The sequence below is a fragment of the Rhinichthys klamathensis genome, unplaced genomic scaffold, assembly GCF_029890125.1.
Source record: "Rhinichthys klamathensis goyatoka isolate OS25496 unplaced genomic scaffold, OSU_Roscu_1.1 h1tg001123l_1, whole genome shotgun sequence".
NCBI classification, from domain to species: Eukaryota; Metazoa; Chordata; class Actinopteri; order Cypriniformes; family Leuciscidae; genus Rhinichthys; species Rhinichthys klamathensis.
The window spans coordinates 29375-56107 of record NW_026607354.1 but is presented as its reverse complement, the minus strand read 5'-3'; the positions used below and the strand labels follow the sequence as shown (position 1 = coordinate 56107).

General features: G+C 40.0%; 1 protein-coding gene across 18 annotated transcripts in view; it reads left to right on the top strand.

The window, feature by feature from the left end:
* Positions 1 to 6156: 6156 nt before the first annotated feature.
* Positions 6157 to 26733, top strand: part of tle3b (TLE family member 3, transcriptional corepressor b) — a 37951-nt gene continuing 17374 nt past the window's right edge. For 6 of the 18 annotated variants that reach the window (XM_056244834.1, XM_056244827.1, XM_056244828.1 and 3 more), the window contains exons 1-7: positions 6158 to 6531; positions 7032 to 7234; positions 7948 to 8048; positions 8426 to 8489; positions 9886 to 9930; positions 19224 to 19286; positions 19391 to 19495. In XM_056244834.1, the coding sequence (XP_056100809.1) occupies positions 7211 to 7234; positions 7948 to 8048; positions 8426 to 8489; positions 9886 to 9930; positions 19224 to 19286; positions 19391 to 19495 (402 nt within the window). In that variant the 5' untranslated portion in view covers positions 6158 to 6531; positions 7032 to 7210. Of the gene's footprint in view, positions 6532 to 6946; positions 7235 to 7947; positions 8049 to 8425; positions 8490 to 9885; positions 9931 to 19223; positions 19287 to 19390; positions 19496 to 26733 lie in introns of all 18 variants that reach the window. The other 12 variants (XM_056244820.1, XM_056244818.1, XM_056244819.1 and 9 more) reach the window with 4 other exon arrangements.

Here is a 26733-nt window from a genome sequence, read left to right as displayed (position 1 = left end):
ATTTCAGTTCTGCACAGTTCTAAACTTACAGTGCACCTTTTGCCATGTGAACTGGGGGTTATCTTTGATCAAAATAATGGCACGAGATAATGAGCAATAAGGGGAGGGGGAGGGAGAGAGGGGAGGGCGGAGGGGGGGCATATTGGGTGCATGATATACATGATAGCATGGGCATATTGGGTGTGCTAACTTGATCACAGCTGTGTCATGCTAATGAGACCCTCAGGCTAGGGCTGGGCTGGACTACTGCTCTTTGTTGCGTGTCTCCCATAAGACCTAATCTGAGGTGATAACCTTTGTTTTACACTGGGCCTCCTACAATACTGCATTTAGACAGGTGCGTGTGTGTGTCAAAGGATATGGGAATAGTTGCATCAAATTTTCCTAAGAGAACAATATCCCCCCCAGGGAAATTTTGAGTGTCAGTGATTTGTCAAATTGTTCACAAAATGTCTGAAAGGAGCTGAGAACAAAGGATAAATGTTTCCAACAAACAAAAGCCTCACATTTACCGCCATCAGCTTATAGATCAAGTTGTTGTCTTTTTTTTTTAGGAAACATATATAGTTTCTCATTAAACAGTTAGTAGTTTTTAATGAGAGGTGCCATGTGCGAGAGTGTTCAGTATACCCACTCCACAGCTAGTGAGCATGTATATCTGTGGGCTTTTATGTGTGTGTGTAGGTGTAAAGCCAGCTATATTTCCTCTCATCCTCTGTTCTCTGTCAGATGATAGCTTGGTTGGCACTACAGATACTGGCGGTGTTGAGGAGGTGCTTGACTTTTCGTCCCCCCCAAGCTTTCACACTCCGCCTGCAGCACCTGGCCACTTTGTTGACCTGCTTTTAAAGCCCTATCCACTTGTGTCTCAATCACCAAAAATAACTGCACCCCTCTGAAGAACTCTTTGCTTCTTTCTGTGTTTCTCTCGCTTTTTCTCTCAAAGTGTGAAAGCATGTATGTACTGCGTTTACTATTTTACTATAAAAACAATAATATAATGTATACATATTAACAAATCAAAGTCAAGATAATTTAATCTCAGTCTCATCGAGCAGCGATATAATAGTCCTCTGGTCATTTCTTGTCACTGATTCATTCATTCATTCATTCATTCATTCATTCATTCATTCAACTGATTCATTCAAACACATTGATTCATTCAGGAATGAAATGAGACTTTGAATCAATCACTCAACTGAATCAGTCAAGAACATTGATTAATTCAATAATGCCACTTCTGCTGTGGCTTCGTTTGGAACATTGGAGGAACAAAAACAACGTAACCTGCAATTGTGTCTACATGTAAGTGCCTAATTACACCTGGTCACTTCATGCATTTTCTCTGATTGGATAGCTATCCGATCGTGAAAAGACCAGGTGTAATTAGGCCCTCTGAAACGATTTCGAAGCAGATTTAAATCCGATCACTCTAATGACTTCAGGAGGTGGTCTGAGACGCATTCCAGATGAAACTGGAAAAGTCTATATGCATGGTTGTTGAAACCACATATTTAAATTTTTAAAACATAAACATGTGAGAGCATGTTATAGGCTATATGACATGTTAGCCAGATATGACAGCGCCGCTACAACACACATCGCCACAGATGAGTAGCTGAAAGTGAGTTGCAGATGCTCAACACACAATCATCTTCATAATAGTAAGACTAAATGTTCTCACAAGTGCTGATGCTGCTCTCTCTCCTATTGTGGTCTTTGATCTTGAAATGAGCTGATAATAAAATAAAATGCAGCTCATATTGTTGATGTGAACTCCGTTAAATCTGCATATAGCGCAGGAATTGAAGATTGGATTTATATTTGTTTTGCAGACATTTATGTGACCAAGTGTAAATGGAACCATTTTAACAATTCAGATAGCTATCTGATCAGTAAAAACACATGAATAACCAGGTGTAAACTGGCCCCGAAATACTCCACATTAGGGTTATTATACCAATAATACTTACTTTGTTTAAGATAGTTGCCAAAGCAACACTTCTCATTTTCGTTTAGTTGATGTACTAAAATAACGAAGGGTGTGTTCACACTGGCACTATTGCTCTGTTAGTGTGGTTCAATTGAATTAGTGTGAACTCTGCCATCCGAACCCTGGTGTGCACCAAACAAGCGGTGACGGGTGTTGCTTCCAAACAAACTCTGGTGTGCTTTGACTGAAGTATGAACGCAACACGGAACAAAGACATGTAAACGAACCAAAAACGGGACATGATGTCACAAGATGCAACCCTAAAAAAGACAGAATGCTCAAGCATACCTGTAATGTTGCCCATCACAGTTCGGCACAGGCATCAGAACAGCGTCTCCTCGCAGCAGATCTTCATTTGTGTGTGATGACAGAGGGATTCCTGCTGCTGTTTTTATTCCTTTACACATTTTCCACACATACAGCGGGCACATTTAGTCCAGCACAAAGCATTGTTTTGGCATTGTTTTGTTTTGTTATCAAGCCGACCAATCGGGTAGTGAACATATCCCTAGCTTTTTGTTTATTGAGCTGTTGTATAAAAGCAATAGTCCTTCTCCAATAACCAATGAAACGTCAGACTCTTATGGATCATAAAATGTTCTCCATTACACCATTTTTATCGAGTCTAACATACACAAAGAGGCCCCATAAATGTTTTAAGCCTTAACAAATAATCCAGATTCTCTTTAAATGTGTACTTAACCTGTCTCTGAACCTAAGAGTGGACACAGCTATTGATTCCTTTGACAACATGGAGAAAAACTCAGCAAAGTATTGCTGCCAAGTTTTTTCAAGAGAGCTCTCATGCCCCTGTGGCTTACCCCCAGAGCTTTTCAAATAGCTGTGATAGGCAGCTGTGTCCCAAACAGGCTTATGAACATATAACACCCTCTCCTAACACATACACATACACACCCACACACACACACTCAGCTGCGCTCAAAACAGGCGTATACACACTCACACACTGTGACAGCCAGCTGAGTTCTCAACAGGCTTATGTGCCACAGGTTCCTGTGTGGAATCTCTTTCTTCTTTATGGTGAGATTATAGTGAATCCATCAGTACAGATGCAGATTGGATTGGGAGGCGAATCCCTAAAGAGAAGCTTTTCTTTACCCATCATCTCTGGCAGCTCCCAAATCAAAGCGTTGGATTAACGGTCCAGATCCACAAGCACTTAGTCCTTTTATATGGATATATATCATTCATTACCTGCACATTATCATCTAATATATGCTATTTCTTTGAGCAGTTTGTGAGTCAGCATGGTTATGACGAGGCTCCTGATTGGAAGATATTACTTTTACTGGAACAGAAGCAGAATTTCTAAATGCTTATTCTCTCTCTCTCTCTCTCTCTCTCTCTCTCTCTCTCTCTCTCTCTCTCTCTCTCTCTCTCTCTCTCTCTCTCTCTCTCTCTCTCTCTCTCTCTCTCTCTCTCTCTCTCTCTCTCTCTCTCTCTCTCTCTCTCTCTACCACTCACACACACACACACACACACTCCACATACAACAGGCTAGGGCCAACCGCCAAAACCTCCATCTTTCTTACTCTTGTTTTCATTTGGCGACAGTGCTCATGTCTGCATTTGTCTCTTTTGATAAGGCCTTTCATCCTGTTTGCATTGATTACAGCCTGACAAGTCACTCTGATACACCATGGCCCATTCAGCCGAGCGCTGCACACTGAAGCTATTGTAAGCAGGAATGTCTCTTTTCAGGCTCCAATCCCACGTATGAAAGCACGTCAATAATCCAGAGACAGAGGCGCCCCACAATGCATGCACGCCATCAGAGTCGAAACCTAGTTTTCTGCTCCACTACCAGGGAAATCAAGCAAAGAAGAGAGGGGTAGGTAGAGGAGGGTTATGTGGATGAAAAAACAGGAAGGCAGAGAATGAGAAAGAAGCATTTCTCACATACTGAGGATAATCCTGTCAGCTATCATTTTGAGATACATTAGCATGAAAATACAAAGCGTGTTTGTCAGAACAAAGGTGCGAATGAACAGGCACTTTACTTGGGTATGTTTCCTCTCCATATTGCGGCTAAATAAGTTTGATCCTTTAGCAATGGTATAGCAACACATAAATACACAGTAAATTAAACTGTTGCAGGTATACGACAAATACTTGGTTTTATATCCCAGGCAGTAATTTGAAGAGAGGGGTGGGGTGCAGTCTGTCATCTTCAGCTGTTACTATGGTCATCAAAATAGACTTGACAGGACTTTGTTAGCCCTTGTCTGTGGGTTGAAAACTCATTGACTCTCACTTTTGTTGTATTATATAGACCTTTCTTAGGGGTCACTGAGCAAGCAGGAAATCTCTATTATCTCTGTGCACACCAATGGTACACAAGTGGCTTGAGGATAGCTTACTCTTCCTAGAAGGATGTCTGCCATTAACCCAGTTTAGCATTTTGAACATTTCTGTAATTCCAGGAAAAAAAAAAAAAATCAATATTACATTTGTCCACTGACAAAAATGATGATGTACAGTTCTCTTAAGTGTTAAAACAGTACTCTAAAAAATGCTGGGTCAACTTTGGGTCAAACATGGACAAACCCAGCCGTTGGGTTACATTTTAAAATGACTTTTTTAACCCAATGTTTGGGTTTGTCTATATTTGAACCAAAATTGGGTTAAAACAACCCAGCATTTTTTAGAGTGTAATGCATCCATTATGGCTCTCTTTGTGACTCCGTGCTCCATCCCCGATTCCACTCCTGACATTCGTTCCAGCCAATAACCCTCCCAAATAGGTTGGACAAAAGTTTACAGTTTAATCGAACAATGGTTGGCTTTTTCACAGATCTTTTGTATTGAAATTACCCTGAAGTCCCTGTGTGCAAACATCTTAAATGTGTCCAATTAGACAGAAGCTTCAGTTTAACAATGCCTTCCATGATATCTCAGATTTCTGCTTTATATACAGCAAATGTCTAATATTGTTATTTTTTTTAAATGACTAAAAATAAATAAATAACATGAGGATTATTAAACATATCAGATTATATCCCTATTTGGTGAAATCAAATAAAGCCAGAAACAGTTGTTTACGATGAACCAGCCTTTAAGTGGAATAAATGTTTTGTTTTGTGGTAATGCGACTTGCATACATAGAGAAAAAAATCAAACTGATATTTAGCCCCTACTAGCTTTTCCCTCTTTTGTTTTACGCGGGGCTCTTTTTACCACATGGTAGTGACAGATTGTTTGAGCTGGAAGGAAAAGCCATTCGAAGCTAATTAAGCAGCCATTCCAAGCACTATTCGCAGGCGGGAGGCTGAGAGGCACAGGCATTTGTCAGCGCTCTACCCCTCGTGGGCTTGATTGACAACTTAGGTCTCGAACTGACATCCCGTGTCGCTCTAAGCCAATCAGATGCAGGCCAGCGCTCTGATTGGTCGGCGGGCGCAGAACAACGAGCCGCGCCCCACGTGGGTCTGAGAAACACATGATAGGTTGGGTTTTTTTTTCGGTCGAAGACGTGGGCATCATGGAGGGTGTTGCTGAGCAGACAGCGTGAATCAAGTAATGAGGGCTGATTTCACAGATTATGCTGTTAATTTGAGTTACATTCAGAATCGGTAGCATAACTATACATTGACAATGAGGGTGCCCTCTCGCATCACTGTTATGGGCGTCCTTGGAAGGGATAAAACTGGACATTTGAAGGATGTTTAGGCTCATCAGTCGCTCAATTGTTTAAAATCAGTAACGAGTTCGCAGTTTATTGAAAGTATGACATTAAAACATTATTTATGAAACGTCAAAGTAAATATAACCAGATTTAATGAAACTTACAACTGCTTTTCGTTGAAACAGCAGCAGTCATGGTCATAAATCAGTGAATAGAAGCGCAACAGACAATTTCGCTTGTAATATGTATTTCTTAGGCTACGATCTATCTCTAGAGATTTCAGTTTGTGGCTAGACTTCGAACAATCGTCGCTCATGTAAGTTGTTTGTCTACGGGGAAAGCAACCTATTTTAGAGCCAAAATGGCGAACATGAGGTCAGATTTTTATTGGCCAATCAGCACGCGCAGAACAGGCGTGACCCACGTGGGTTCCCAGGTTTGATTGGTCGGTTTTGGTGAAGTCCTTTTCGAGATTTGATTGGTCGCGTTCGGTTGTTCTCGCGGTAGTTGAGCCCGCGTGTCAGTGGGCAGTCTGTGTGTGGTACTGCGAGTGTTGGAGAAACTAGGCAAAGCGATTGAGAGCGGCTGGCTCGTACGAGGCAAACTTTTCACAACCAGACCCTTTAAAAACAAACAAGCAAATAGGGATTGGGGGAATTTTCCAACAACCACATTTCTGCGAATTGTGTTCAAGCGAGACACGAGTCTCTCAACAGAGGAAACCATTCTCGAAGCGGTTGTAGGCGCTGCTTTTCTAGGGTTGGAATTGATTCCCAACCAGCGCCTAATACTGATCGTATAAGGTCACGAGTGGAGGACTTCGACGTTTCCGCGGAGAAAGGAATTAATGCTTTATTTACATTCGCGGAAAAGGATTTTATGGAGACTAAAGGTAACGCGGAAGATAACTTTCAAAAGAATCCACTTGTAATCTAGACTGTTTATTTAGCAAATGAGCGCTCTTTGTGCTTTATTTTCTCTGTTCCTGTTTTCCAATTTGCAAAGCTGCTATTTCGTATTCACTTCGAGGCACGATTGTGTCAAGGGGAATACATGTATTTTTTTATCTGTTTATCGAGGAATTGCTATAAGTTGATTGGGATTCGGTTGCTGTAACGTTATGTCTTATCTCGCGTTTTTGACATTGTTCTGTAATCTTGTCGGGTCACATTCAAGCAAACAGCAGTCAGGTAATCTTGTTATTGCGAGAAGACTTGTAAGCAGCTTGTTAGTCGCAGCTCGCAGCGCAGATGACAAGCAGCAAATGTGTGTTTGACTCACTCTACACAACTATTCTGTGTTTACAGCACACGCGCAGCTGAATGCTTAACTCTTATTGGAGATAATGAGCCAACGCGATGTGTTTTTGTTTTGCTCATCGGCTCTGTGAAGGATAAAGGGGTTAAACCGGGGGAAAGGAGTGCGAGAAGCGCGTGGATCGGGTGGACCGACTGGGCTTTGTGTGTCCGCGAGTGCAGGGAGGGGTGACGGACGGGCTCACGCTCATCTACTCGGATTACTGAAGAACGCCACATCCCCTGGATCTTCACCTCAGAAAGGATACATTCAAGATGTATCCGCAGGGCCGGCATCCGGTGAGTAACATAAATTATATTGATGCATTGTGTCCAGCGCCGCGCGAGCGCGTTACCTTTTCGACCGTTGAGCTCGTGATCCTCGCGCACTATTGTGTCGCGTGACGTTTCTCTCGCGCGGCGTGTCCTTTATTTCTGCTTAAACTTAACAATAATGCGCTCTTCTGGATGTCCGTCAACTTGCTTCTGAACAGTGGTACATTTTCATCTCACTTTAAAGTAAAAAAAAAAAACCTGGAAGGAGGGGAATCAGTTGCTAGTTTTTCTCCGGGGCTGTTTAGACGCAGTGACCCGTCTGTGTCGCGCCGACCGCTACTGAGTGTTGTAGGCTGTTCCCACTACTAGAGTGTCCAAACCACCGACAGGCCGAGCTCAAGGGAGCGCCTGGGCACTTCTGACAAACCGCAATTCAGCTCCGATGAAATATAATTTCCTTGAAAATCGGGAAGCATGAAATGTGTTATTGACACCCGTGGTTATACCCATGACTTGTTCAAAAACACAGTGAAAGTAAAACCTGAGACCTATGGACTGCTGTAAAATGGAGAAGGTCGTAGTTTGTTTTGGTAATGGTGGTAGGAAGTAAAAGCTGCAGTGACATATTAAAAACACAGTTGGTATAATAGCATATTGCATCAGTGACTAGATTATATGAATAATGTGAGTTTTATGCTTTACAGCAGTTTACATAAATGAATGCTATTATGTTTCAGGCACCTCACCAGCCTGGTCAGCCAGGCTTCAAATTCACTGTAGCAGAATCTTGTGACAGGATCAAAGATGAATTTCAGTTCCTTCAAGCTCAGTACCACAGGTAAATATTGCTGTTAATGACCTTTATGATGATGCATTTCACACCTGTTACCTGTAGACTCGGGGACGGTTCTGATGCTGCTTTAAGTCTGTGTAAATCAAATGCAGCAACCTTAAGCCTGGCAGTTGTCATAACAGAGTTAATAAGTAACTATAACCATATTAACTCTATGTATTATGTAATTTACCATTATATACAGTAACTGTAATAGTGGTTTAATTTTTTATTTGTAATTTCATGTAAATGACTATTAAAAACAACATTAGTATTTGTCAATAAATCCCATGTGTATGTTACCACCTAGCGATTTTTAAGTGACTTTGCCATCCAGGTCGGAACGATTGGAACTCATTCCTTTTCTTTCTCTCTTCTTACAGTCTTAAAGTGGAGTATGACAAACTGGCAAATGAGAAGACCGAGATGCAGCGACATTATGTCATGGTAAGAGCAAGTTTGTTTTTAATCTGAGGTCTGGTATTTGTTGTTCTTTTGTTCCTTGAAAACATCAATAGGGCCACCAGTCACCTATCTGAGCTAATGTTTAGTATCCACTACCTCTATTTATTGTGTAATAGCATTTGCATTGATTGCACTGAAGGATCAGTGGTGATATTATAAGAGTGTGGGTGTTTTTATTTGTTGTAAAATGCCTGGAGGGTGTTTTGGACAGGGAGTTACTTGTTCCATTTTCCAGGTGCTGAGTGTCTCTTGACTCGAGTAAGAAAAAAGTGTGGCTTGCTCAGTCTAATCAGGTTTAGATTTTTGTTATAAAGGGCATTTAAGGCTCCACTCTATTGTAAGTAATTTGTCAAGATTATATAAGAATGTTACGATAATTGCGTGCAGTGAATGTAAAGGATGACGATTGTTGGGCTGTCATTGATCTTCTCAGCTAGCCAATTGAAAATCAAACAATGTATGTATTTATGCAATTTAAGTGTGTATAGTTGTTTTTGACTTAAATTACTACCCAGCTGAAACGTTATCAACCTTCAGGATGATTTCAGTCACTCTATGTTGGCTCTTGTGTGCAATTCAAGAATCACTAATATTAGTGTGACAAAACACCTCTTATTAGAAGTCCAGTGAGTGGAAACTGAATTCCATCAGGATGTGATGTAATAGTGCACAGGTTGAACAGTGTTAACTGAGCTCTACTCTCTCTTATCTTATTTGAACATGCAGTAGGTATTGACTCAACATGCTGGCACCTTTGTTAAATATTATTTTTTCGGAGGAATGCCGTGTGGTAAAAAGGCCACTACCAGATAAACTAACTGAAATACACAGACATGCTCCAAGAAAAACAAATGTTTGCCTTAGTTGTTTGGATGAACATAGTCTGATCGACTATTTTGAGTGTAGAAAAAGGACTTTTATCTTGAGATGACACAGATGCCTGTGAGGGAAAATAAATGTTTCTTAGAGATGAAAAGGGTGTAGAAAGAGAGAGTGAAGGATAACAGATGAGATGCTTATTAGTCAATCTTTGCTTAGTTTGTTTTTAAGAGCTGTTTAGTAACTATTTAGAGAACTCTGCTTCCATGAATGGTAGTTGTGCTGACTGAGTAAATAGTAAGTGGTCGCTAAACAAGAGTTCGCAGAGAAATTCATAAACATTGCTCTCTACTCCTATAATCAGGCAATGATCTGTTTCTTAGCTTTGTGTTCTTATTAGCTTTTTTTTTGTCTGTTAAACTAGGAAATAAATTGGGTGCATGATATATATATATATATATATATATATGAGAGAGAGAGAGAGAGAGAGGTGCTACTGTAGGCAATATCATAATGCTATTACTTGTGTGCTGAATGCATTTCTTATTTTCTCTTGCAGTACTATGAGATGTCCTATGGGCTGAACATTGAAATGCATAAACAGGTATGTGATGTACTCTGACACCATATTCTTTTCGTTGTGCATTGTTTGCTTTATTTGTGTTTTTTTTTTTTTTTTTTTTTTTTTTTGGATGTGTCCTCTGCCATGACAGTCAACGAATTTGTCTGGTCAAAGAGACAACAATAACACAGCAGGGTCTTTGCAGACATTATTGGACAATGTAGGGGTTTTGAAAAATGTTCTGCAGCTTATTAGCTATTTTTTTTTATCTGTCAGAGTCTGCAAAAGGCGCATGCACAAAAACATGCAAGTATACGTTTTGAGTAGTGATGCATTGATTATATGATTACAGTGGTCAGAGGCATAGTGGTTAGTGCCTAGTTTGAATCTGGCTTGTGCAAGTTTGAATTTGTTTCCTGAATCTATTCCCCTTTCTTGTTTTTGTTTCCTATGCTGCCCCTATAAATAAAAGTAGCCAAAAGAGGTGTCTGCACATAACAGAACTAAAAAAGAAAAGAAAATCAAGACAAAGATGGAGGCACAGACTGAGGCCGGCCCAGTTAAAGGTCATTAGGTCAGCTTCATCTAGCAGGAATTGTTATTTAACCTTTTTTAGTAATTGATGTGAATGGTGGCCATCACAGGCTGACCTAATTGTTGGTAGCTTGTATGTTTTTTTTTTTTCTTCCTGAAACTGATCGATTGGTTTTGTAACAAATGCATTTTATGCATTTTAAGAGAGAGAGAGAGAGAGAGAGAAACAGAAATAGAGGAAATGGGGGTGTTGGCTGGTCTATGTCATTAGTAGTGGTATGATGTATAGTCATATGAGGAGGGCTCAGTTTGAAGAGGCCCTTTATGGTTCTCACCCTGAGGCCTCACAAGGTTAATGGTATCAGTGTGAGGGTGGTGAATTGGAACAGTATGCATGATCCATCAGCTACTCTGTGTTTGTGTGTGTGTGTGTGTGTGTGTGTGTCTGGGCCACATGTCTCTCTCTCACAGACACTGCATTTTCTGAAAGGTTTTGTCAGGCACTTATCTCCAGCTGCGAGAGAGACTGAGAGAAAATGAAAAGGGAGGGAAGGGTAGGTGCTGGGGCTTTGCGCAAACAGGTTAATCGACTGTTTTTTTTTTTGTAGACCCTCTCTTTTGTTTATCAATAGAGCCCTGACTGAGTGGACTCAAATGCATGAATTATTCATTGGAGCATGGACTCCCTGTTCTCTCTGGAGTTAGTGATGACAGCAGTCTGATAACACAGTCTGCCCTTCATGTAGTTCTTTTGGCTGGAAAAGAACGGAAGGAAAATGCACATAGGTGCCAAATTTGCCATGTGCTTTCAGGATCCACCAGATTCAGAATACTATTAAATAACTGTTTTATGTAAACACGCTTGTGAGTTTGTAGTGGTGCTGATCTTGCGGTACGTTAGAGCCCCAGGCAGGATGGTGAGTGTGCGGCCATGAGGGGAGGGCTGGCCGTGTGGGGGCAAGAACTGGAGGGCCGTGCTTGTCAATGTAGCCCTTAAATTACTGAGCCTCAGAGGCCCCTGAACTGCTGTCCCACTGTGCTTAACACAGTTCCCTCTGTCTTAATTTTCTTCCTCATTTTGTCCTGAAGTACTCACTGCTGAATGAATGCAGAACTTGTGTGTTATTATTGGTGTGGCCGTATTTGGTCAGTTCTTTGTGTGCACACACACACTAAGCCAGATTCATTAAGTGAAGCTCAGTCTGTGGCCTTAGAGGGTGAGAGAGAGCGAGGAGGGGGGTTGAACTTGAGACAGGCAGCGGGGAGGGAACTTGTTCAGATGAATAATTTATTCAGGATTCCAGGAATTGTTTGCCAAGGTGATGATGGTCGATTTGATTCTGAGCCAAAGCAAACTGACTCAGAGCACACTGCAGTCTCTCTTCAGAAGTGTTTGTGTACATGTGAGTGAGATGTCTAGTGGTGACAAAGTGCACCCACATTATTATGGCAGGCCAGTGAATTCCTAAAAGGCAATCATGAGCTGCTTAAATCAAAAAGTACAGACAGGGTTAAATTTATAATTTGTGGTTGACCGATATAGCTGATATATATGATATTCTGCATTTTTTTTTAATATTGGAGTTGCCCAATAAGTTTTTCTATTTGGCCAATGTGTCGGAAATGAGGATTTTTTTTTTTGTGACAGAGCTGAGAACAGTGCCTAAGCACACAGTGCTCTCATTGTCTGTCTTCATTAGTTTACGGTCTCTGTTTAAGTTATTAGATAGAACTGCTAAAAAAAAGAAAGTAAACTGTATACGAAAAAGTATTGTGGTGTTTGCTTTTATATTATTAATAATAGAAAGGCAAACACTATAAGGATACGTTCACACTGCAGGCTGAAACGACCCAATTCCGATTTTTTTGCCCCTATGCGACCTGTATCTGATCTTTTCATGACAGTCTGAACGACACAGATCCGATCTTTTCAAATGCGACCCAGGCCACTTGGATATGTGGTCCAAATCCGATATGTATCCGATCTTTTGAAATGCGACCTCAATTTAAACGGCCAGGTCACATGTATCCGACCCGCACGCCATTGATATGCGACAAACGTCATAATTCTGCGTTGAAGTAGGCGGGAATGAGAAGATAAACAAGTTAGCTATTGTACGATAGCACGCACCTGTAGCTAGCCACTACACTCCAACGCGTTGCACTGTTATGGTCCGCCGTAGACGTGTCTCTTCCCGTGACAGAGTTAATCGAAGGTGCTCCAAGTCCAACATAATCGAAGGTGGATCTGGTCATTCGGAAGTTACTGATGAATTCTGTATTAGTGAAGCCACTCCGCACTCCGCCGACTCCGCACCCACACAAATAACTTTAATATTGCTAAACGAGCTCCACTGTTGACATTCATGTTTAGCTACTTCCGCAAACAAGTGACGTTGTTGACCGTTGAGTACTCTTCTGCGCATGCGGGTCACTTCTGGGTCATTTCACGTTCACACAGGAGATCACAAAAGGTCGCATTTAATTGGAAATGTGAACGCCTTGCAAAAAAAATCAATTTTTTTTCAAAAAATCGGATTTGAGCATTAAGCCCCTGCAGTGTGAATGCAGCCTAATACTTTATCATTTACCGTTAGCGTTCAGCAAATATGCATTTATTTATATAATTTAAACATATCTTTGAATATATAATAAACATTTCATTTTACAAACCTTGCAGACTTGGTCAAATCCATCTGTGAGATCTTCTGAAGTGTGTATTTCTGCAACTTTAAACCCTTAATTTCAACTATAATCAATTGTCCACTGTCATATTTGTCATTTTCATTGTGTGCTGAATGTAAAATTAGTGTTACCTTGTCTTTGTTTGAAAAACATATGATTCCCAGTACCCAAATTATAATTTTATTTTTCATTTCTAATTAAATAAGTGATATAAATTATAAATAGACAGCCAACCTGTTCTCTGAGATATTGGCATTGGCCATCAAAAAATAATTCGTCAACTGCTAATTATAATTGTTTGTTTGTTTTTTGGACCAGTTTGAAACAGACACTTTTAAAAAAAAATATATATATTTTTTTTAGCTTATTGGGATTAATCTGTGTGGGTAAAGCCGGGCGTACACAATATGATTTTTGCAGTCGTACGAGCTCGCAGGTGATTTTATTTATTTATTTTCCTCTCGGGAGAAATCACGTGAAAATCGTTGATGCTCGCATTGTTTTAGCGGAATTACGTGCCTAACAGAGTAAATTTTCGAACATGTTAAATTTCACCAAATCATTTGCTCACTAGTCTTTTTATTTTCTTTCTTTTTTCTATCGGAGCAGTCTCCGCCTCCGACGTGTTTAGCGTTAAAGCTCATGCGATTGCCATGCAGGACAGTCGTGCCGTGTACCAGCTGCTTTGATGCGATTATCAGGTTAACTGACTTGTAACGTGTGCATTGACTCACGGCCTCCCGAGTGTACACCCATCTTACAGTGTACACCCATCTTTATAAGTTGGGACACAACTTATATTTTATCTAAACAAAAATAAATGGTAAAATCAATTGCTTTAAATGAAACAAGTAACTTGCTGTCACAACCACATTATAATTTTCAGTGTGGAATTTGGATTTTTATTAAATTATATTAAATGTTTTTTTAATTAATTCCTTTAAGGACTAACTTTAAATTAGCACCTTTTTGTATCACTCGCAGTGAAAAATCCAATATTTCCTGACATACATTTGAAATGGAGACCAAAACTGATCAATTTTAAGGCCCTAATATTAAACGTTTAACCGATTATTATTATTGTTTATTTACTCTCTCGAAATAGCTACACTGAATATGTTATGTTATTGGACAGTGCAATATGTAATCAGATACAAGCAGGAGATTTTTAAGCTGCTCGCCACATCACATCCTTAGTGTTGGATATAGATACTGTAGTGTTTGTGTAATTTTAGGCCACATCTGTCTCTCAGCTCTGTTCACTGAACCAGGTGGTCGTGTCTGTGTCCTTTGTGTCCGGCTTCAGCAGATGAATGCACAGAGAGACACAAACATCACTAAACAGTTCTAACAGGTTTTGTGCTGCATATGCAGCAAGGGCAAGACAGAGACACCCTGTACAGACGACTGCTGCTCAATGCAGCCTTTCAGCCCGAGGGAAGCCAGGGGTTAGAGGAGTCTGTGTCAGGCGGGAAGGAATGAACTCAAATCTGTAAATGCCATTGAGTGCTTTTGTTTATTTGTTAGCGCGACTTTTCTGTGACTGTGAAGAATGTATATGTGGCTTTTTATGTTTGAGTGAGCATGTAAATGTAAGTTCAACCATCCAACTGACTCTTTACTTTCTCTCCCTGTCTCTTGTCTGTAATTTTTCTTTGAGTCACAGAGAGAGTGCAGCTGTATGTGTGTTCATTTGTCAGTGAGTGGCTCTCCTTCAGTGTGCAGTTGTTTTGCAGCATATTTAATCCTCATCAGTGTCTCCCTGCACTCAGCTCGTACCCACAGCAACAGGTAAATGGCTTCTGGCGTGCCATTGACATTGGGCTGTGTGTGAGAGCTCTTCACATACTGCTTGACAGCACTGAGCACCTGGGATTGTGAAGCTGAGCAGAAAGCCTCACTCTGCTGAAGGGCCTTGTTTTCACTCCCTGGCCCTATTTTTTATCAGCCTGTGTGGGAGCTGTTCTGGTAGCTTACGGCACTCAGCAGTTCCACACTTCCTGTTCTCTTCCCATGGTGCAGTGGTTTAATCTGAGGTTAATGTATGGAGTAGTTTAGTTTGTGTGAAGTGATTTGGATTAAAATCCTTTTGGCTTGTTTTATGGACTATATCAAGGGTGAATCACACAAAAACATGCCCAGGTCACATTTTGCCTCAGAAAAAAAAAAAAAATTTGTTTTGCATGAAGAAAATGTCTCATTTTGCATGAAGTAAAAATGAAAAATCCATCAAGATCATTTGCATTGTTGCATTTGTTACAATCATGTTTTTCCTCTTAGTTTATCATTACTGTAATATGTCTGGGTCACTTTTCTGTTTACTTTTTTGTTTGTTCTTTGGTAATTCCCTTAATCTTCCCTAAATTTGATCATTATTGTCTTTACTGTAATAGCAGTACAGTATTTTTGTATCATCATAACAAGATTAGAGGATAAAATGTTATTTAATTGTCAATGTGTCACAATACAAAAAGTCTTAAGATAATTAAGCATAGATATAGGGCTTTTTTTTATTCTGATTTTGGCTTCCAATGATTATGAAAACTAGCCTGACTTCATCATACTCATATTCTAGTCAGAATGTGAGTCTGATACTGCTCCATAGGGCTTTGATTATGAGGCGTGTCTTAACTGAACCAGGGAAAAAAAAAACTCTGCACTCAATTGGATAGACCTACAACCAATCAGAGCAACGCAGTAAGTGTTTTTTTATGAGCTACACAAATTGTCAACAGAACTCAACTGCACGCACGCTGGAAGAAGTAGTAAAATAATGAGTGTTGCTTCTTTTACTTGGTCCTCCATGAGTGCGACCAAAGGAGAAACCACAACGACCACAGGGTTTTCATTGCGTCCCATCTTCTTAGCGACCATCGGAGCCAGCTGATAAAATTAAACTTTTGCCGAATCCCGTAAGAAGGACGGCAAACACATCTTTCCGATCGACAAATGCCTTGATTGCAGTTCTCTGTTCGTCTTTTAAAATTAATGCGCTGTGGATTTCTTTTACAACAGACGCGATAGCGGAATCTCTACATCTCAGTTCTCCAGCGGCAGTCATCTTTGAGGGAAACCAGTTCAACCCAAGCGCTCTTTGATAACGTGATGATTACGTAACTGCAGATCATCTGTCCATCATCGTATAAAGCCCACCCTGGCAATTTGATTGGCTCGACTAATTTTGAACCGATCATAATTACCGGTCTGGACTCAATGGATCGAGTCCGGACCGAACTTCCCGACCAAAAAATGTTGTGGGCGGAGGTTCGGGCTGGCATCCAGGCTATATGAAAAGATAATCGAGGTAAACCAATTATTGTGCCGCTGGAGCATTCCGTCCAGCGCATCTTCCTTTCCTTCACAGCGGTGCACTTTCATTCCTCCCTAGAAGCCCAAATGTAACGTCCAAATCAGCCAAATAAGTGAGTAGTCTGCCGTTGCTAAACTGCGGGACGTATTTGATATTAGACAGTTATTTAAAGTGCATTAAGCCACAAAAGAGACACTGTTCCTGTGTGCGCACATGGATAAGCAAGTAGGCTTCAGATACGCGCCTAAACAAGTACACACAAATTAAGAAATGCCTTTTTGGAGAGTATTCACATACAGTGGGTTATGTCTTAAGTAAACATACAGAGTTGAGAAAGATAATGCGTCTAACCGTATATTGGATTTGTGCATTAGCTCTTAAAGTAAATGCAGCCTAATATTCCATCTGCAGTCTAATAAATGATAATCAAAAGACAAATGCCAAAAGTAATTCAGTCAAGATCAGTTAGTGAATTTACCTAAGTTGCATTAATAAGGATTAATCTAAATTTAATGTATACAGTAAGACAATGCAGTGTTATTTTTACATTTGCTTATTAAATTTGGTGGTTGTTGTAGGATATTACTTTATGAATAGAACACTGCTTATTTAATTTGTATTTTTGCTCTGTTGTATTTATTTGTCTGGTTTGATTGTAATTAGTTTCTTTGTTTTCAATGTATTGCTGACTGTTTACTTGTATTCTGTAATTATTTTTAGGACCTTCTATCTTACATTAGTAAAGCTAGTATTAGTTTTTGTATTGATAATTGAAAATTTACTGATATTTAAAATGACTCGTATCGTGAAATAAGACTTTGATCATATCGTCCAGCAATAATTGTTAAATAATTGTGATTTCAATATTGACCAAAAATAATCGTGATTATGATTTTTGCCATAATCGAGCAGCCCTACGTAGACACTATTTTCATGAGATAGTATCCCTTGCATCATGTCTCGCTTAAAGTTTTTATTTTATTTTATTAAAAATTTTTTTTTTTGATATTTGTTCCACAATCCACATTGCTTGATCCAAGCCGGCATCACAACAGGAGGCTGTTTGCTTAAGCAGGTGCTCTACTGTGCTTGAATGCTGTGGTGTGTTGTGTACTAACAAGTCTTGTATGATGTTTATTAATGGAAAAGTCTCTTCTGATAATTACTGTGGAATATCTTCTCCTTTGGACAGTCACCAGGGTTTTTTGGCTCAGATGTAGGGGTTGTGTTTCTCAATCTTCCCTCACACACACACACTTCACCCCACCCATGAAAGACAAGCCGTTACTCCCCCCTCCCCCTTCTGCTCCCTTTCATCCCACATTAATTTGCTGAGTTGATCTGATCGACAGGCCGAAAATTCAATTTAATGACCTGCCCCTGTGCGCGTAATATGATTTTACTGCCTGTTATGGTCAAGCAGAGCTCCAATTTACATAATGATCTGAGGGAGAGATAGGGGTGGGCTGGTTGCCGTGGCAACCTGAGAGTGGCATACAGGAATGGAAGCGAAGGGGAGGGTGTGAACTGATAGAGTGAGCGAGGAAAAATAACCTCAGCGTATGGCTTGTGTATGAGGGCAGGCAGCGTTTTTATGCTCTAATATTTCTTTAGTTAGATGCCAACAGATTGTTGTTGTATGCGTTTGTTTTGTGAAGGAGTGTGTGTTTGTGTAGCAAAGCTGAGCTGAAAAAGCATTAATAGCTCAATGACTCTGAAGGGGTGTGGAGAGGGCTTAGATCCTTTGTTCACGTCCCTAGAGACAGTTCATCACAGGTCAGAACACATCCACTCTCACCCGCTCTAAAGAGACCGAATCCATCAGAGTGCCAGGGTCAGCACCCTCCCACAGGCACAGAGGTCACACTGCCAAAAAATGAACGGAATGTGGTTCTCAGTGAAAGAAAGAGAAATTTCTCTCCTCCCTCACCTGCTGGGCCATCTGCTCCAACCTATAATCAATTTGTTCACCGCCCCATACTTCCTCTCCCCCCTCCCTCGTGCTCTCCTTTCCCTTCTCTCCCTTTCATCCTGAAGCGTTAGCATAGCTCATGATGAAATATAGCTCTTGGGGACTTCAGGTAGCTGTGAGTAATGCAGGAGAACCAGAGCATGTTGGCTGATTACCCTGTCCGTCTCTCCATATCAATAAAAGTCATTTTGAATATTGCTGTAGGGCTCCGGTTCCTCGCCTCCTGCGCTGCTGGAATGGGAGCATGGGGAAAAATGGTAATTGCTCAGTATTGCCATCGTTAATCTCCCAGCACCAAATCAGCATTAGCATATTTCAGCATCTTAATGAAATAATCTGTCTGGGTAATGAGGGTGTGGGGGGGGGGTTGAGGCCAGACAACCCCCCCCCCCTTCCTTTATCTCTCCTTCTCTCTCTCCATCTCTTGGCCAGATGGGCACCGCAGGCCTTCTGCCCATCTTGGCCTGGCGAAGCTGTGGATTTGGCTAGATCTGTTTCAGTAGCAATGTGCTGGAGCACCGTTTGGCTTTGTGAGCTGCACACACCATATCAACCCTCAAAGAGCCTCTTGTTCATTATGTGCCGAATCAGACACATGGCAGCGTTAGCAAAAACAGACGTTTCTGAAGTTTTTGCTTCATTAATCAGGAGTTCTGGAGGTATCCCATCATGCCTCGTTTAGATCCGCGGAGGCTTGATTAGAGCGTTCAGCAACGTGAAAGTAACGTGAGGGTGTTTGAGTGCATGCTGTCGGAAATGAAGTACATTTGAGTGATTAGAGAAGAGCTGACAACATTCAATAACGTTTGTATGTCTCTTTTTTTTCTCTTTCAGACTGAGATTGCCAAACGGCTAAATGCAATTCTTGCTCAAATAATGCCTTTTTTGTCACAAGAGGTAAAAATTCTCCATCTTTCTTCATAAAATGAGCTGTTTGCCATTATTTCTGTTAGCCCATGCTAATTTTCTGTGTATTGATTTGTCTTTTCTTTTTCCTCCAGCACCAACAGCAGGTCGCACAGGCTGTTGAACGTGCTAAGCAAGTGACAATGACTGAGTTGAATGCCATCATCGGGGTACGTGGACTTCCCAATCTGCCTCTCACCGTGTGTATACCCCTCTTTCTCCTTCATTTGACCAGGGCCAGGGACAAACCTGCACACAAGCAGCTCAGTGTACTAATGCATTCATGCCTGGCTCCTAAATGACAATTGGATTTATAGTCTGTGGTAATAAATATCAAATTTGCTCTCTAAGAAGCAGCTAAATTAGCCTACTCCCACCGGTGGGGTCAAAGGTGATGTGTCAGTTGTAATCCTCCAGTGTAAAACCTTCAATCCAACACGCATCACCTCAGCAGCTCCTAAACAGTCCAAGGGCAAATCCGTGATTGCTAGAGCCATTTATATTAGTGTTATGGGAGGAGATCAGGATTGTTGGTGTGTCTTAGTCCCATCAGTCTCCTGCTGCAGATTTGCTCCTGCCCTTCATGGTCTTATTTTTTACTTTGTTTCAATTTGTAATGTGATGTTTACACCATTTTGTTTGCCATTGTTTTTGTCTGATAAATATGTGCCGATCTGTGTGTCTGTTTGTTAGGGCTGCACGATTAATCGAATTTTAATCACGATCACGGATTCGCGCGATCGAGCGATATTTAAAATGCGGCACTCCGTACCAAAGTGGGTTTTTTTGGGGGTTTTTTTTTGCAAAGCCAATTTAGCACTCCGTAAACCACTGTCTGATCATGTGCCTCCATGAGCGACAGCGCGCGAGAGATACCGAGTGTGTCTGCGTGCGAGCGACAGCGTGTGTGTGTGAGCATTAGTAAATTGGTACATACTACATAGTAATATATAATTACTATATAAGTAATATATAATTACTATATAAGAGGCATGGAAGTTCGATTAATGGACTCCAATAATCAGTAGCCTACCACAAACGTCTTGTTTTGAACTATTGTTTAATAAATATAAATAATTCGAGCACATAAACTTTCATATGGAGGATTAAATAAGATTCAATTTAATTTATACAGTAAGATTTCACAACTAAATCACTGACACTGTACCACAACCAGGTTTTACGTTTCTTAAGCGTCATAACAATGACTCTGAATTTTATCTATTAATCGAACTTTCATAGTGCATAGTTCTGCCTTGACATTTTCTCATTTGGTTACGTTCTGTTATTTGATTGTATATTTTCAGTTTTATTCACATCCATTATGCAGGTACAATGCAAGTTTATATTTTGCTTCCTAAAATATATTTACACAATGTAAAATGTAAAATAGTGCCCTGTTGAAGTTTTGCTACATTTTCTTTATTCTTTAAGGAGATGCACTGAATTTTGGTGAATAAGAGGACCTGTTTTATTTTGATGCACATATTTGTACATTAGCAGGAATGTAGCACAATATGGATGTGAAAGCAGTTATAATTAGCCTATGAGACTAAATTTGTTTTGGTTAAAATCAACAAATAATTGTGATAATTAATCGTGATCTCAATATTGATCAAAATAATCGTTATTATAATTTTGGCCATAATCGTGCAGCCCTACTGTTTGTCACATCTTTTGAGAGGCATGTGGAGAGAGACATGTTTAAGCTTGTGTAGTTAAGCTCTTGTTTTGATCACACAAAGGGAGAAGTCTAATTCTGTCAGGGTTGTCTTGATTAGCCATGTTAAATACTTTAAAGAGCTTGTGTTAAGGAGCATTGAGAAACTTCCTACTCACTTGGGCAACACAAACATTACTTGAATTACAATCTTTGATTGTAATCCAGAGATAACTCTATGAATTTTTTTAATCTCTATAAATTATGCATTTCTGTAGGTCAGTAGACTATAAACTGAAGTTCTCTTACATGCGGGGTCAAGCAAGCTACGGCAGGTTTTTGCATAGTCGAGCAGCTACAGTCTTCATCTTTCTGTCCAAATATACATGACACAATTTTGTAATTGAATATTTAAAGATGCGTGTTGTCTTTGTCATTCAGAGCAAGCCTAGTTGTATTCAGACTAGACAGACCTAGACTGTCAAGGATGTATACACGGTCAGAGTTTTCAAAAACCAAACTAGTACGATTTCTGCCAGAATAAAGGACCATTCACATCAAAAACATAAACTGTAAAGATAACTATAATGTAATATTAGTGTCCTCACCAACTAATGATAATGCTCTGTTTATTATACAAGTGCACACAGTTATGCCGCCATCTGATTTAAATGCTCAAGCTCTGGATTCTGTTTGGCTGTCAATGTTTTTATCGTTTATCAGCTGGAAAAAAAAAATGATCTAAAAGTGATTCCAACAATATAATTTCTTTGTGTCATCATTATAACTCTGGTAAGGACTTACCACTTTTTGAACCTTATAGTTTAGTTTACATTACCCACCTGATTTTTTAGTTTAACCCTTTGATGCGCAAGCTATGGATACCCCTTCTAATGCGCAACATGGGTCTAAAAAGACCCGTATTCATTTCCTATGTTATTTCAGTCATGGCTGAATGTTTCTTTGCTGAATCTTTAAAATATATGCATTTTATCATTTGTTATTCCAGGTATTGATTAAATATCTTGTTTTTGATTTCCACAAATCATTATGTTTATGTTTCCTTTCTTACTTTATAAACAAACACAGTTTTTGTATTTCTACATCAATTTTACATACATGGGTCTAAAATGACCCGTATTCATTTCCTATGTTATTTCAATCATGGCTTAGTGTTTCTTTGCTGAATCTTTAAAATATATGTATTTTATCATTTGTTATTCCAGGTATTGATTAAATATCTTGTTTTTGATTTCCACAAATCATTGTTTATTTTTTCTTTCTTACTTTATAAACAAACACAGTTTTTATTTCTACATCAATTTTACATACACGGGTCTAAAATGACTGTATTCATTTCCTATGTTATTTCAGGTGGCTTTGACAGTTACAGATTTTAAAATCAAAAGGCGGGGAAAAAAGGACCCTAAACTCTTAACACATCGAACCATTTCAGCATAATGGCTTATTCAAGACTATACGGTTCTTAATAGAACTTTTAGGCCTATTACATGTAAATAAGCTTTAAAGGGGCATTTGGCAACTATTTCAACTTAATGAAACCGTTTAGAAATCATTTGGATGGTTTAATAATTGTTCTGGTGAAAATGGTGACTTTCCCTGCTCCCCCCAACGTTCCTAGGCGGAAAACCAACCTTGCAACATGGGGACTAACGTCCCAGTAAGTTGGAAACAGGAAGTCTTGTGAGAAGCGAGAACGAGCGAGAAACACAAAATGCTTTATGGCAATTCGACATAAACACACACGCCGCCCTCAATGTGTATGATGTATTACCCACCTCGGTATAGCTCCACACGATAAAGTTGGCCGGCTCCGATAATAACAAATGCTCATGAGCAGCGGTAGAAAGGGGGAGGAGGGGCCGCAAGTGAGTTTTTTTACAACATTGTTGTGAAATATACATCCCACAGCTGTAGGGGGAGCTCGTTGAGAAAACATGCGACAACAAAAGTGAAAATCAGCGAAGAAATAGCTAGAGTTGCTGAGTTCCCCTTTAAAAACCCATCTTTTTTTAGTGTAGCTAACATTAGCTAGCTAGAATAGAATATGTCGACAGCTAGCTAGCTAATAGTATTGGATATGTTTCTCTTTCTCACAAGTAATTTCTCACTAGGATTTCGTGGTCAAGTAACCATAGCCTAATATTCAAATATTATGTCCAGTTATCTTTTACAAAATATCAAATATTTTCTGTGGTTAAAATAAAATAAGACTTGCATCAAATATACAAAAGCAGCAGTGTTGAATTGTGAAATGTGTGGCAGGTGAATAGTATTATGTAATAATACCATAGTAATAGTATTTATGCAGTAAATATGTTCCTACTTGCAAATATGTGCAAATATCAAAGGTTTCTATATGGGTCATTTTTGACCCATGTATGTAAAATGTATGTAGAAATACAAAAACTCTGTTTGTATATAAAGTAAGAAAGAAAACATAAATATCAATATTTAATGAATATCTGGAATAACAAATGATAAAATGCATATATTTTAAAGATTCAGCAAAGAAACACTCAGCCATGACTGAAATAACATAGGAAATGAATACGGGTCATTTTAGACCCATGTATGTAAAATTGATGTAGAAATACAAAAACTGTGTTTGTTTATAAAGTAAGAAAGGAAACATAAACATAATGATTTGTGGAAATCAAAAACAAGATATTTAATGAATACATGGAATAACAAATGATAAAATACATATATTTTAAAGATTCAGCAAAGAAAACACTCAGCCATGACTGAAATAACATAGGAAATGAATACGGGTCATTTTAGACCCATGTATGTAAAATTGATGTAGAAATACAAAAACTGTGTTTGTTTATAAAGTAAGAAAGGAAACATAAACATAATGATTTGTGGAAATCAAAAACAAGATATTTAATGAATACATGGAATAACAAATGATAAAATACATATATTTTAAAGATTCAGCAAAGAAAACACTCAGCCATCACTGAAATAACATAGGAAATGAATACGGGTCTTTTTAGACCCATGTTGCGCATTAGAAGGGTTGTGATACAAAAACTATTTTTATTCAAAAAGTAAGAAAGTAAAAATAAAAATAAGGATTTGTGATGATCAAAAACAAGTTAATTGAGGAATACCTGGAATACTGAATGATGAAATTAATTTCTTGCAAAGATATAGAAAATTAAAACTCAGTCGGGTCTATTTAGACCCATGTTGTGCATCAAAGGGTTAAGCTGATGCTGCCATTTTGTTACTTGAATGTGCGAGGCTTCTGGTGTCATTTACATCCTGTTATTTCAGCTGTACAAAAACAATCCATTATGCTGCTTGATATTTCAAACTGTTATTTATCATATTGTGTTAATATATTATTTAATCATAAACGCACTGGTTTGTAGTGAAAATAGTTTACTGTTTACTGCACGTTGTTATTCTTCTAGTATTTTCCTATAGTGAGTGGCTAATGAATCAAGTCTCGCACATTCACAGAAAATATCTTAATTCCGCATTGAAAAATAAGCTGGATAATTGTCCTCCTTGTGTGAGCAGGCCTTAAAGCGTTTGCATTTCATTTAAAAAGACAAATTATTGTTTTAGTTCAATCAAACCTTGAATGTGCATGTAAAAGTTCTTGGTGTGTCTCCTGTGGTGAGTGTGGTTACCCAGCTTTGATTAGCCTTGGCTGGGCTAGTGGGTAGGAGGTCCTGAGCTGGGTCAGGACAGCCAAAGCCAGATATTGGAATTCAATTAAGGCAAATGAGCCAAGACTCTGACCCCTGTTTTCAAGGTAATTGCTTCCTCGAATCTGCCTGAATGCAACTGTCGATGGGGCTCCACCATTTAACAGCTAGCCATTCAGCAGAGCAGCTTGGCAAGAGGTGGGGGAGGCATGGGGGCAGGGCTTGTTGCTTCTGCTCACACATACACGCACTTAGCAGTCACATGGTCATCATGATAGTGGACAAATAGATGTAGTCAGGCAGACACTTGCCACACTGTTGCAGGAATTAACACACATCCTCATTGGCTTGGGGGAAAAAACAAGCTTTTATTTGTTGGCTAGTGAAGATGGCAGGAGATCAATCTGTGAGCCCTGGTGGAGAGAGGAGGGGAAGGGGGAGGGAGGAGGGGGGGGGGGGGGGGGGGGGGGGGGGGGGGGTCATTAAAGATTCACTGTTAATCAGGAGCCAGCAGCGTTTGGCACGGAGAGAGAGAAAGAGATAGGATAAGGAAGATTGTGAAAGGAGAGAGACATTGTGAGAGGGAATGATATCCACAGGGAGGGGGAGAGGCAAATAAGTGGGTTAGCAAGAGGATAGAGACGCCCATGAATGCTTTAGTCTGCGGTACGACTGACCTGTTAAAGTGATAGTGCTGTACATGTACACTCACCGGCCACTTTATTAGGTACACCTGTCCAACTGCTCGTTAACACTTAATTTCTAAGCAGCCAATCACATGGCGGCAACTCAGTGCATTTAGGCATGTAGACATGGTCAAGACAATCTCCTGCAGTTCAAACCGAGCATCAGTATGGGGAAGAAAGTTGATTTGAGTGACTTTGAACGTGGCATGATTGTTGGTGCCAGAAGGGCTGGTCTGAGTATTTCAGAAACTGCTAATCTACTGGGATTTTCACGCACAACCATCTCTAGGGTTTACAGAGAATGGTCCGAAAAAGAAAAAACATCCAGTGAGCGGCAGTTCTGTGGGCGAAAATGCCTTGTTGATGCTAGAGGTCAGAGGAGAATGGCCAGACTGGTTCGAGCTGATAGAAGGGCAACAGTGACTGAAATAACCACTCGTTACAACCGAGGTATGCAGCAAAGCATTTGTGAAGCCACAACACGCACAACCTTGAGGCGGATGGGCTACAACAGCAGAAGACTCCACCGGGTACCACTCATCTCCACTACAAATAGGAAAAAGAGGCTACAATTTGCAAGAGCTCACCAAAATTGAACAGTTGAAGACTGGAAAAATGTTGCCTGGTCTGATGAGTCTCGATTTCTGTTGAGACATTCAGATGTTAGAGTCAGAATTTGGCGTAAACAGAATGAGAACATGGAACCATCATGCCTTGTTACCACTGTGCAGGCTGGTGGTGGTGGTGTAATGGTGTGGGGGATGTTTTCCTGGCACACTTTAGGCCCCTTAGTGCCAATTGGGCATCGTTTAAATGCCACGGCCTACCTGAGCATTGTTTCTGACCATGTCCATCCCTTTATGGCCACCATGTACCCATCCTCTGATGGCTACTTCCACCATGTCACAAAGCTCTAATCATTTCAAATTGGTTTCTTGAACATGACAATGAGTTCACTGTACTAAAATGGCCTCCACAGTCACCAGATCTCAACCCAATAGAGCATCTTTGGGATGTGGTGGAACGGGAGATTCGCATCATGGATGTGCAGCCGACAAATCTGCGGCAACTGTGTGATGCCATCATGTCAATATGGACCAAACTCCCTGAGGAATGCTTCCAGCACCTTGTTGAATCTATGCCACGAAGAATTGAGGCAGTTCTGAAGGCAAAAGGGGGTCCAACCCGTTACTAGCATGGGGTACCTAATAAAGTGGCCGGTGAGTGTATGTGGTTTTGCTAGTAAGTTACTGCTGTATGAATAACACGTGCACACACATACACTTGCATGTTACATACGTTAGGGCTGCACGATTATTCAAAATAGAGTTGGAAACGAAAAATGGCTTAGTGCGATTATCAAAATGTAAGGGCTGCGATATAATTAAATGTGCGCTGTGTTTTTC